At 37.0% G+C, this 13075-nt stretch overlaps 1 protein-coding gene across 3 annotated transcripts in view; it reads left to right on the top strand.

Moving 5' to 3' along the window:
• Positions 1 to 12222, top strand: part of MKP-4 (MAPK Phosphatase 4) — a 28051-nt gene extending 15829 nt beyond the window's left edge. Inside the window, exons 8-10 of one of the 3 annotated variants that reach the window (XR_011334942.1) lie at positions 395 to 524; positions 1003 to 1123; positions 3104 to 12222. Coding sequence is in view for 2 of the 3 variants with exons in the window: in XM_069840298.1 (XP_069696399.1) it covers positions 395 to 498 (104 nt within the window). In the remaining variant the exon portion in view is untranslated. Of the gene's footprint in view, positions 1 to 394; positions 525 to 1002; positions 1124 to 2884; positions 3007 to 3103 lie in introns of those variants that run through there. The other 2 variants (XM_069840298.1, XM_069840299.1) reach the window with 2 other exon arrangements.
• Positions 12223 to 13075: the final 853 nt, after the last annotated feature.

The following is a 13075-nucleotide window of genomic DNA, read 5'->3' as shown; positions in this document are numbered from 1 at the left end:
TGCTGTGCAGTATACCATTATGTTTAAAGCACCATACCTTGATAATTTTACACTTTTTATAAAGCAATGAAAATACTATGATGTTTATTATTGCTTGTTTGAAGTGACGCGATCCAGCATGAGTAACTATTCAGAAAGATGGTATCAGCCAGAGTTGGTGAGAGGGTGTTTTGCTATTTGGTTGTAAAACAAAACACTGAAAATATTTGAACATAAATTATGCAAGGTACACTGACCAGCTGTTAAATTGAATTAATATTGCTTTCAACAAATTTTCAATTTTTTTTCAAATTGAACCTTTAGCTGTTCCTGCAATATAGTTCTGATTTTTTTTTTTTTTTTAACTTTCTAAGTGCAGGATACCAACCTTATTTATACTTGTGTTTGTTTTCAGGTTGCCAATGCCCATGTGGTTCAAAAATTTCACCAGCATTTTACTTTGTACCATCCAAAGTAGATTGGAGCAATATGGTACAAAACGTTCAGGTGACTGTATGACAGTCAGAGTGCATCGAAGATGAAAGGTAAACTGGAATTGCAAAGAAATAGTTTTCTTGTAATATTTAGAACAATAGATAAAGAAATCCATAGTTTACATCAAGTGGGAAAAATGGACAGAATACGTTGCTAGGATTATGAACAGTAGATTTACTTTTCTTTTCAGCATTTCATAACAATATACGAAAACCTATCCAAAGAATTACAATCCACATATTTTCTGATGAAAAAATTTAACACATACAGTGTAGCCTTTTACATGATTGTGCATATGGCTTGATGTTTTAAAGGAGCACATCTTTGACCAATAAACCACTAGCTGGCCATACTCTGATTTATCTTATCTTAAAGTAGAATCTGTAAGTAACAACTCCTTTTCGGATACACAACAAGAGTTCTTACCTCGTGATGTCAGAAATTTCAACATGAATATTGTCTGTCTGTTCACCTGGCATTCAGAGATTATTCACATAAATTCTATCTTTTAATTTCTCCCATAAATAGAAATCGCAAAGATTTGGGAATTCAGGCAGCAACAGTCCTCGAGTAATCATGGAATGCTCCTAATCTCGTTCATGGAGAAATTTGAAGTGCTTGCAGTTGCGTTGTCCTGCATGAAATAACCGTAAGTTTTCATGCTACAAACTTGTGAGTCATGTATATACTTGATATACTAGAGTTCACATATCTTTTATTGTTCTCATTTCTCTTTTTCTTCTTTTTTTTTTTTTAGCATTTTCACAATGCATGCTTCACGAAAGTATTCTGTAAAAATCGTTCATTTCACAATGTGCATGTTTACTTACTTCCTCACTGACATTAGCTGAAAGATTAGGTACTCACTTAACAGTAGCAATTCACACTGAACACAGAATGAGCCATTCCTACGACACAAAATCTATCTCCAGATAGTAAGTACATTGTATATTAATAAATCTTATCTGTATCTGGTAAGAGGTTCCGATATATTACTTCAAAATTCTGTTCCTCTGCTTGGTGGTGGTGGCAGCAGTGGTGGTAAAACAGTGAAATATCTGACATTTACAATGGTCTGGCACAGGTGTTCTATGCAGAAACAGATCCCTTCGTGAAAAGCTGTATCATTGGATAAGAAAATGAAGAAAAGAGATAATACATTCAATCTGCATCCAATAAAACAATAAATCATACTTTCTAGTGATAAACATGTATTATTCTATAGTCGCGACGCTGTTATTCCCGGCGTGACTCCTCCTCCTTGTGTACATCTTAGGAAGTCAAGGCTCTATAAAGTCTAGGTAGGTAGTATCGTTCGCCATTTTTGTTCTTTCGTTGCTGAGCTACCAGACGAGGGATCTATTTGCCACACCGTTAAACATTATCATGTCGTAGCTCCTATGATAATAAATCAAACGCACTGTAATTCAGCAAATAATGTCCTCGTGTGCTTTCTGCGAACGCCAACGAAAGAGCCAAAATGGAGGGCGATTATGTTAAGTATTTATCCAGCCTTAGGAAATGCTTAACATCTTCATCAGCGAATCACAAGACGCACATGTTTAAATGTAACCAATCTGCAATGTGATTGGCTGCCGGAAATTAGAGCGACGGGACTATATTTAAAATTTTGTTCTTCTTCTTCCTCCTATCACGTATTAAGCCTGATGGCCTGTTACGGTCTCACTCCATCGTTTCAGCGGACAGCCCAAAGATCTTGTTCCTAAAGGGCGGTAATTTAGTGCCTGGCATGGTATCCTTGCCCTAGGCATTCTGAATATTTGAGATTTTCATTTCTGTCTATAATTATGAATTTTCTCTAAAATTGGGTCAGTATTTAATTCTTTCAAAATATCCAAATTTTTCTTCTTCTCTAATCTAGTATAGCCAGCAGTTCTTCTTAAAAACTTCATTTGATTGGCAGTGATTCGGTGTTCATCACATTTACGTATGGTCCAGGCTTCACTTCCATACACGAGAACAGGTCTCGCCATTGTTTTATAGGCTTTAATTCTTCTATGTTTTTTGGACAAGACAAGGTTTGAAAATGTTATTAATGGTAATCATTGCATAGTTAAAGTAATTCAGTTTTGTAGAAATATCTTCTTTTTTGTTTCTTTCATAGCTCAAATGATAACCCAAATATTTAAAATGTGAGACTTTTTCTACAAGTTTATTATAAAGGCAAATTTTGCTGCGGAGATGATATTTTCCAATGAATCTCATTACTTTAGTTTTATTAACTGAAATTTCCATCCCGTATTCCTCAGAAATGAGTTGTAATTGGTAAACAGAACATTGGAGCCCATCTTCAGAATCTGCTAATAATATTACATCATTTGCAAACGGTAATATATCTAACTTTAAATTTCTATTGATGTTAAAATTACCATGTTTTGTTCTTTTCCAGTTTCATGTGATCCTATATATATATAGTAAATAGTAATGGGGATAGACTACAAACTTGTCGAACACCTAAATTTTGTTTAGACTTAAAATTCCAAGGCATTTTAAAGCGATCTTTTTTTTTTTTTTCGGTAAGTTTAGATTGAAAGCCATTTTTGTAGACTAAAGTTTGAAAAATGTATTTCTTTTCAGGAAAATCTAATTAAATTCTCTTATTTGACAGTATTGTTTTCTTCGATTATCCTCGCAAACTCTACTGTGTGCCACTGAGATGTTGCCAACATTTAAGACCAAAACGCAAGTAGTCTGGGCAAGCCTGAATAACACTACATCAGCAAGAGAGCATTATCATGGAAATTGATTGCAGAATTATCCACGTTACAAGAGAAGGCAGAAAGGTAGCGAAAGCAAGAAATGTTAGCAAGAAAGGTAGGGAATGTATTGATCATTTTTGTAAAACTAAAAATCATTCGCTGTTGCATTTATTCAGGACTTCAAGAATCAAATTTCAGGAATGATTATTTCGAAAATAATATTACATTTTATGGGTGTAAGTTAGTGCAGTCAGTAGTGTGTCTGACTACAGTCTGCAAATCTCAACATTTGATCCTCGACAGAGATAAAGTTTTTTCCTCTTTGCTTAACTACGAGGGCTACTATGAGGCACATTAAGCCTTCAACATAAAGAGCCTCGGGACCTTTCCTGAGACCAAAGTTTCTGGTTGTAATCATTTCCCTCTAATGTTGAGGTTATGAATGCTGGTAACTTGACATCCCTGCCATTGAGTCTTCATTCTGGTATGTTGAATACCTCTACTCTTTGTAGGACTTTTTAAAAATAAGGTGATATTGACAGAGATATTGTAAAAACCTGTTAAATTCTGCAAAGACATTAGTTAAGCTGTATCAATTTTAAATTTACACTGTGAAGTTATACTGCACTTCAGATCTTTTCTTGAGGTTGAGTAAAATAAATTCATGTGCATATGGTTCAGTTCTCAATAGTTATGGTGGTCTAACAGTTCAAATTCTTTAAGTCTGTTATTTGTGTTACCTGTAAAAGAAAAATACAAAATGTCAGAACGAAACATCCAAAAATAATATTTTATTGACATTCCAAGTATGTGCATACACTACCAAATATTGAAACAAAACCCTTTAACTCTGTTAAATATAGAATATAATCTAAATTTAACAGAAGAAATACTGAAATCAGAAGTAAACACTGAAATACTGAAACAATTGTCTTTAGAGACAATTAATATTAGGTACCCTCCACAAAACTGGCTTCATTTATACACCGATGGATCCTTGATCTCCAGAGAACAAGGTGCCAGTGCAGGTGTTACGTGCTGTCTCTTCTCACTTTATAGATCTCTTGGGTATGGAACAACAAGTTTTGATGGTGAAATCATTGCAATAAGTGAAAGTCTCAGGAATCTTCTATGCCACATCAATAAATTTAAGAATGCAGTTATATTGTCAGACTCCAAAGCAGCTATTCTATCAATCGTCTCTAAACACACACCTTCATCTCAAACAGCAGAAATAACTAAAATGCTCTCTCAATTAATATCACTCAATAAAAGAATTGTATTCCAATGGATACCATCCCATTGTGGAATCCTGGGAAACGAGAATGCGGATGCTTTAGCAAAGAAGGGCAGCTATTGCTACTTACAGACCTGTTACTAAATCTACGTATTACTCTGTGAAAAGATTTATAAAATCTACATACTTAGACTTCAACAAACAAAATTTGATAACTCAATCCCAAGGGAAAAAATGGAACTCTCTGCATCATAATCCACAGTTAATTCCCGATTTACCACGAAAATCGTTTGTAGCTGCATTTAGATTGGCAACAGGCCATGATTGTTTGGCCAAACACCTGCATAGAATTGGAATATATCAGTCCCCTAACTGCCTATTGTGCAACTCAAACCAAGAAATGGATTCAGAACACCTCAAAATCTGTGCTTCAGTGGCTGGTCATGATAATATCTTTGAAAAATATTGGAGTGCAAGAGGTCAAATGACTTTATTGTCAAATGCCTGGCATTAGAAAACAACAACAACATTTTTCAAGTTGTACAAGTAGTTCAATATTTAAAAAGAGCTGTTATTGTTTTATTGCCTTGATCATAAAATAATTATCAGTACTGTTTGTATTTGATGAAGTTTGTTTTCTCTGCAAAAAATAATGTTGAAAGTTCATTTCCTGCTTCAGTGATCTGACAATTGGACGTCTAGATAACCTTCAGAGCCACCCGTCATAACTCAGTCAATAGGTGCGTTTGCTTATTGACCCATGACTGTGCTTGGGCATGGGTTCGATTCCTGCTTGAGCTGATTACCTGGTTGGGTTTTTTCCGAGACGAATGGCAAATCCTCTTGCCAAATACTATCACCAATTTTATCGATGCTAAATAACCTAATAGTTGATACAGCATCGTTAAATAATTGACTAAAAATAACCTTAAAAAATAATCTTCATTGTTATTAAAAATGAATGCATTATTTGTATATTCATTTTTTTTTTCTGTTGTTGGTAACTCTATAGCATGTATTAGATGCTTTATAGTTGTGCTAACAGATAGAGTTACTTGTCAACAATGTGACGCTGAAACGTGTGTTCAGGTTACTGCCCAGCGACAGTCCTGATGTATTTTTATATTTGTGATGATTGGTTAATTAATATTAACCCGGCACACTCACAATCACACTCACATTCATACAAATTTCCAGACTCTAGACACCCAGGGAATTTTTCTTCTTCAAGAAAAATTCACCGAGAGTCGAGCCCGGGACCTCCTGATCTGTAAGCCAGCATGCTAACCAGCAGACCACGGAGGCAGTCAAATATTTTTAGATATATTTTTCGTCATACTAACTTACCAATGCTTAAATGTTCTTTTTAAAATTTAGATGAACGTTTTTCCTCACATAAAGAACATCATCAGGCGAGCAGAAATGTTCGTATAATGTTTAAAATGCACATTAAAGCACTGTCGGCAAGATTACATCATATAAAATACATCCTGCAATACACAGCAAAGGGGAAGGCAGGAGAGGGGAGGATACCCAAAGTGCTTAACTTTTAATGGACAAGGGAAGGGAGATCATGCCTTACCCCTCCACCCTGCTTGTGTATTAAGGGGTTGACTCGCTAGTCAAGAAATGCTGACCATTACATTAAAGCATTGCTAATTTATTGTGACGGAAAATATATCTAAAAATAAATATAACTTATAAGAATATACAATGACTGTAAAAGTAATGTATGCACAAGCTTAGATGAGTTACAAAGTCCGGCTCACAATGATTTACTACTTGAAAAAAAAATAATTATACATTAATTCAAAATCAGACCCATGTTTCTATTAATTTCTTTGCTTAATAAGACCTCAAGAAAAGCTCCATTAAGAGCTGATATAACTTTGCGAATCACCCTATAGTCAAAGACTTTAATGAGTTCCTGTTAGCATTATTAGTCAAGAAGGAATGTGTGTATCTTCATATCATAGATGTTTTATATTATGATATGTGTCAGTTTACTGTTATATTCCTCAACCTCAGTGCATCGTATTATTTATTAATATCTCGGCATAGTACATTGTGTCTGTAAGTGATTTTTCCAATTTGAATAATATTATTACAGACATAAAGTGAAATAATAACTCAAGTTTTGTTGATGTACATTGTCATTATTCACGTTCCTTTTGGACACCAAGAGTAAATTCTTAAATTGTATCGATTCATGCATAATCATTTCATTATCAGCCAATTTTTCCAAAGAATTACCAAAGACATTACGTTATTTCAATTTGTGGATTTCAGTTTTTATAACTTCTGTACCTGGTGTGGTTTGAGATAACCATTAAATTCTCCACAGTCATACAAAACATGTTTTTTTATGGGCTGTGCACAGATGACTACCAACTGAATAATATTACCAGAACAAAATTCCCAACATTGGGACAGATGTGAAGATCCTATGGAATGGCCCCCAAGACCATTATATGATGCAATGCATTTCTTTCTGTGGTGTTTTGTTGAGGAACTGCGACTTTAGCTTCTCCTCAAGTTGTCCATTGGGTTTATTTTGCTTTGTAATTTAGTAGATGATCACAGGATGTTACATTTGCTGTACAGAAGCATATTTTACAATATATCATCCATTCATCCGTGGTATTACCTGTACTATAAGGTAATGGTATGCAAGTGTAATGAAATATACGAGTAATAAATAAATACATATACAGGGTTAATCAAAACATGTGAGAAATCTCTAAGAAATTGATAGAGGACCTGAAAACAAGCAAAGTTCTTATAAACATATGGTCAATTTCACTTAGTTTTTTTAGTCATTCTGATTACCCAACCTATACTGAAACAAATGACCTACCTATAACACAAAACCACGTAACTAATCTTCCTTAGACCTCTTCAAAATGATAAAAGGATATAACTTTATATATATCTGATATAAATAATAATAGATGAACGTGTATAAATGATTCTTACCTTGCATTAAGTACACTATCGGAATGAGCAAAGTACGTAAAACACAAACTATTCCTTGATGTCTTCACAAGGAAACTAAGATCGTGTACAGCAGTGGTCGTCAATAGTCACTGAAATGGGTAAAGGGTAAGCGGAGCCATCCCGTGTGCCCCGTCGTGCAGCAGGAAGAAGTAGAGAGCATACCCGCTAGCAGCTACGAGTGCACCATGGTGCAGTGTGTTCTCCGCGGGCAAGAGACGCTAGCCCCAGGGTGCTCTGTGCTGATGACCGCTGGTGTACAGCAACGCAGTGTTAATTATTGTCTTTAGTGCCAGATCGGAACTAGCGACATCATTCTAACCATAAAATTGAAATTTATGGCATTATCCATCTTAAGTGATTCCCTCTCCTTCTCCTACTTGATAATGACTGTGCACATATCAGTAAAACTTGTTTTACTTGAAATGTATTTTGTAAGTAGTGCTGAAGTATAAAATATTCATTCAAATTGGAAAAATCATTTACGAAAATTACGAACACTCTGTATATGCATTACTTTAGAGATATGAGGTCATATATAAGTAATTAGATACATCGTAACTTGTATTTTCAAGCCAGGTGTTAAACTTTAGGCATTTTTTCTATGCAGTATCATTTACAAATTACCATCATCTGATATAATTGTTTCAGCAGGACAATACTTGACTAATTGCTGAAAATAAAGGTGTGTATGCATATGATGACCATGGAAGATAATCATCTCCCTTTGGTGTAATTATCTCTGTCTTGCAGTTTGAACATTTCAAGATTTTAAAAAGAATCGTGAAGATGTTAGTATTGTACATACGGATATCACATAAATATGTCAGTTAAGTTGTATCCCTAATTCTAAGAATAAATCTATTCCATAAACTAATGTACTTGAAATCAAATAATTCTTTTTTTATATTTTACAAATAGTTATAAATTAATTACATAGTACAAAATAGTATATTGAAAGTGATGAAGTAATGAATCAAATTAAGAGTGAGGTACATTTTATCACATGTTACATGTTCCTGCATTTAAAAAGTATATTCACCCAAAGCCATTGTAATATCACACTTCACTAAATGCAGCAATCCATAGCTTTTAATCGGTGTTTAGCATCATTATGTTTAATGCCACATTTTATTTTAAAGAGAACAATAATAGATGTATTTCAGAATATTTTATTGCAGTGGCGGTTCCTCGGGGAGGGAAGGGAGGAACGTCCTCACATTTTTCTTCTTTTGAAAGTAAATACCAAATGAAATACATAGGTTGGATAAAAAGTAATGGCAACACTGCTGTCACATGACGATGGTGCGTTCGAGAGCTGCCAGCTGTGTGGACATGAACAAGGACTGTTAGATGAGTTAGTGCAGCCAGCAGCGACAGTACTCTGTCAATCTACTGCAGTGTGTAGAACGTTGACTGTCATAGGGATAGTGCGAGCACCCTAAGACTACGTTTACAGAACTAGAGTAACGTTCCTGGGTCCAAATTGAAGTGACACGAGGTCGTAGTGCACAAGAATGTTTTCAGGGATTACATGAAGCATATGCCGAAGCAGCGTTGCCATATCGCACAGTGGCACGATGGGTTAAAGCGTTCCGGGAAGGCAAGGGTGCCGTTCAGGTCAACCTCCATACAGGTGGAGGACAACACAGTTCAAATCCTTGCTTCCCTGTTGGATACTGATCGCCGATGGACTGCGCGTGAGTTAACAGCGGAAGTCTGAGTATGCCACAAAACTGTGCTCCACATTCTGCAAGACATTCTGGGTTACCAGGGTTTAACAAGCAGTGACACCGCTGTTCAGTCGCACAGGCCTTGTTGGACCGGTACCAAAGGAAAGATGACGACTTTCTTGGACGAATCGTCGCTATGGACGAAACCTGGGCTCACTCATACGAACCAACCAAACTTGAAACGTCAATCAAATGAATGGAAGCATCCAAGTTCTTCTTGTCCAAAGAAAGTGCACCCTACACAAAGTGCTGTGAAAGTGATGTTCATTGTGGCGTATGACATTGATGGGGTAATACTGCACCACGCTGTACCTCCAAGGCAGACGGAAAACGCGGACTACTGGAACATCCACCGTACTCACCCGATATGATCCATGCGATTACGATCGTTTCACCAAAGTGAAAGAACCACTGCGAGGGACCCGGTACAATACCAGAGGTGAACTTATCCGTGCTTTAGGGCGGCCAATACGGAACATCAACAAAGATGGACATGCTGATGGTGTACGACGCCTTCCAAATATTTGGCAAAAGGCAATAAATAAGGGGGGCGACTATATAGAAGGTACCCCTGTGAATAAAGCCATGTCAGAAATATCGAACTGTTGCCATTACTTTTTATCCAACACTAGTATATGCCTTGAAATTCGAGGAAGATTCGATAATTTTTAAGTTCACAGCTATAAGAAAACCTCGGTTGATTGAGTTTTAAACCACGCGCAGTCATGTGCTGCTAGAAAACTGTGAGAAGGATGCGAGATTGTTTGTGTGGAGGAAAGTCAATCCATTCCTCCTTTACTGCAGTTAACACACATAGACAACAGCGCGCTAGCGACCAGAGAAAGAAGCAGAGTTTTAAAGCAAGTAAATGAACGGATAGGGAGGAGATCCTCCTCTGAATCAGCGCATGGGCGGGAAATAGAAACCGACTGGTCTTGCAGCAAGCTCGCTACCGCTGCCATCTAACGATGCTGCATTCAACCAGACTATAACATGTCATCTAGGAGGAGACACAATAAAAACAGTTTTAATGCAAAGCTATGAAAGACACCATATAAACTTTTTTTTAAATTACAAATAAAAACCTATATTCATTGCACTTTATATAAGCTATATTCATGGTTTGGATATCTGGATATCTGAAAAGTTGAAGTTGGATTTATATAAAACAAAGAGGAAGTAGTTCTAAGTTAGTATAACAGATCTTTTTGGCCTCTGAAATTCACTTCCATTCATTGTCTACTAGACAGGACAACAGCCAAGTTGTCAGTTTTGTACAAATATATTCGAAATTGGAGGTACTGCAAACTACAATATTTTTAATATAAAAAAATTAATCGGCCATCAGCAGCTTTGAACAATAATGGTAGTATGACTTTACAAGAACTGACATTCTTCAAAAGTATGTGATACTGAACTTGTAAAATGTACATGTGGCAACACAGACCACGTGGGTGGGTGCAGTGTTCTCGCTTTCCTCAGATTATTTCCCATTCCCATTTCCATTTCCGTAAAACGGTTTCAGTTACGAGTTAGTAGCTGGTCTCTTCCAACACGTGTGATGCTGTAGTGTGTGCTAAAAATGCTGCGAGGTTGTGAATTTCCTTGTAATTGTTAATTTGTGCAATTATCCAACAATGAATGGAAGTGAAAACATATTTTGGACAATTTAGGAAACTCAGTTTACAAGAACAGATTATTGCTATACAAAAGGAAGGCCAACCCTAACACCACCTGGTCTTACATGTATGCATGTAGGCTAATTTTTAGCTTGTTTCTCTCAAGAAGGTGTCATTTTGCTCTTTTAATTTCTTTCCTCCTCTTAAGAAATATGCAGGAGCCGCCACTGTTTTATTGTGTTTCCTGTTTAACAAATCATTTATTGACCACGATAATCATGTACACCCATATCATGGATTTGACACCGTCCATTTACATCTAAGTTAGCCTGAATATCTCTAAACGCACATTAATAATTGCAGTAATTATGATTGATACAGCAGATAAATGTAGTGAACAAATTCAGATGCTTATCTGTGAATTGAAATCATCTGGAATCAGGGCTGTTTCAAGCATCAGAACATCATTCCAGAATCTTTTTACCCAAGATTCTGAAAAAGAATGTAATTTTGTCATTTTATCGTAATTGCCACATAAACATCAATGTGATGAAAGCACGGAGCAGAAGTTGGAGGGAATGATGTGTTCCTCATGCTGTTTCGTTGGGAAACTAGTCCTGTCTGAACTTAAAGTAAAATGGTTGGAGTGAATATATTTTACTATTCAAGAAAATTTATTTAGTAATAGCAGCTTTTGCAAGCAAATATTGACTGTCATTATTTTTTTATACATATATGTTGTTTATTAGTTGTCAACAGGAGTACTGTATCTGTGTGAATCCATGTTGAGTAAGATTAAAGAAAGCTATGTGTTGCTCTTGAAAACACTGAAATTGGACATTTTTTCGTCATATTTTGTGTGGTAATTTAAAAAAAAAAAACAGAAGTATGAAGACAGATATTTATAAGTCGGTGAAAAATCTATGCACATACGTAATTTTTATTGGATTCCTTCATGATTAGTATTACGTGATAATTTGAATGAAAACCTTGATTTAAGGTTCAGTATTTATGATAGCAAGGCTTCAGATGTTGTTAGATGATAAAATGAATTGTAATGAATGGTTCTCAGGTTATGCATTATAAAGACTGAAAACATTCACATATTAATTTAATTAATTGAGCAGATATATTCAAAAGACATTTCAAGAATTTAATCCTTGAAAACCAAATAAGATAATTACTGAAATAAAGTGTATTTTTCTAAAGAATGCTTATAAGTTTTACACTGCCTATAAATTTTCAATATGCATTTCATTTGTAGGGCAAAAAAATCGAGCATATCTTTGTATTAAGTAACGACAATATCTTTCACATTGGTGGATATATGAATAGACACAATATTTGAATATGGACAATGAAACAGCACGTCACTTCTCTCCCTCACCCCTTCCCCCTCTCACACCCCCTCCTCCCTCCTCTCTCTCTCCCGCTCTCTCTTCCTCTCTTTCTCCCTCTCTCTCCCCCTCTCTCTCCCTCTCTCCCCCCCTCTCTCTCTCCCTCTCTCTCTTCCTCTCTCCCCCTCTCTCTCTCCCCTCTCTCTCTTCCTATCTCTCTCCCCCTCTCTTCCTATCTCTCTCCCCCTCTCTTTCTCCCTCTCTCCCCCACTCTCTCTCCCTCCCCTCTCTCTTTCTCCCTCTCTCTCTCCCCCTCTGTCCCTCTCTTCCTCCCTCTCTCTTCCTCCCTCTCTCTTCCTCTCTCTCTCCCTCTCTCTTCCGCTTTCTTCCCCCTTCTCTCCCCCTCTCTCTCTTCCTCTCTCACTCCCTCTCTCTTTCTCCCTCTCTCTCTCTCCCCCTCTCTCTCTCCCCCCTCTCTCTCTCCCTCTCTCTCATCCTCTCTCTTTCTCCCTCTTCCTCTCTCTCCGTCCCCCCTCTCTCTCTCTTCCTCCCTCTCTCTCCCCCTCTCTCTCTTCCTCTCCCTCTCCCTCTCTCTTTCCCCCTCTCTCTCCCTCTCTCTTTCTCCCTCTCTCTCTCCCTCTTCCTCTCTCTTCCTCTCTCTCTCTCCCTCTCCCTCTCTCTTCCTCTTTCTTCCTCCCTCTCTCTCTCCCCCTCTCTCTCTTCCTCTCTCTCTCCCTCTTCCTCTCTCTCTCCCTCTTCCTCTCTCTCCCTCTCTCTTCCTTTCTCTTTCTCCCTCTCTCTCTCCCCCTCTCTCTCTCCCTCTCTCTCATCCTCTCTCTTTCTCTCTCTCTCCCTCTTCCTCTCTCTCTCCCTCTTCCTCTCTCTCTCCCTCTCTCTCTTCCTCACTCTCTCTTTCTCCCTCTCCCTCTCTCTCTCTCCCTCTTCCTCTCTCTCCCTCTCT

Source organism: Periplaneta americana, chromosome 11 (assembly GCF_040183065.1).
Source record: "Periplaneta americana isolate PAMFEO1 chromosome 11, P.americana_PAMFEO1_priV1, whole genome shotgun sequence".
Lineage (NCBI taxonomy): Eukaryota > Metazoa > Arthropoda > Insecta > Blattodea > Blattidae > Periplaneta > Periplaneta americana.
This window is presented reverse-complemented; position numbering and strand designations above follow the sequence as displayed.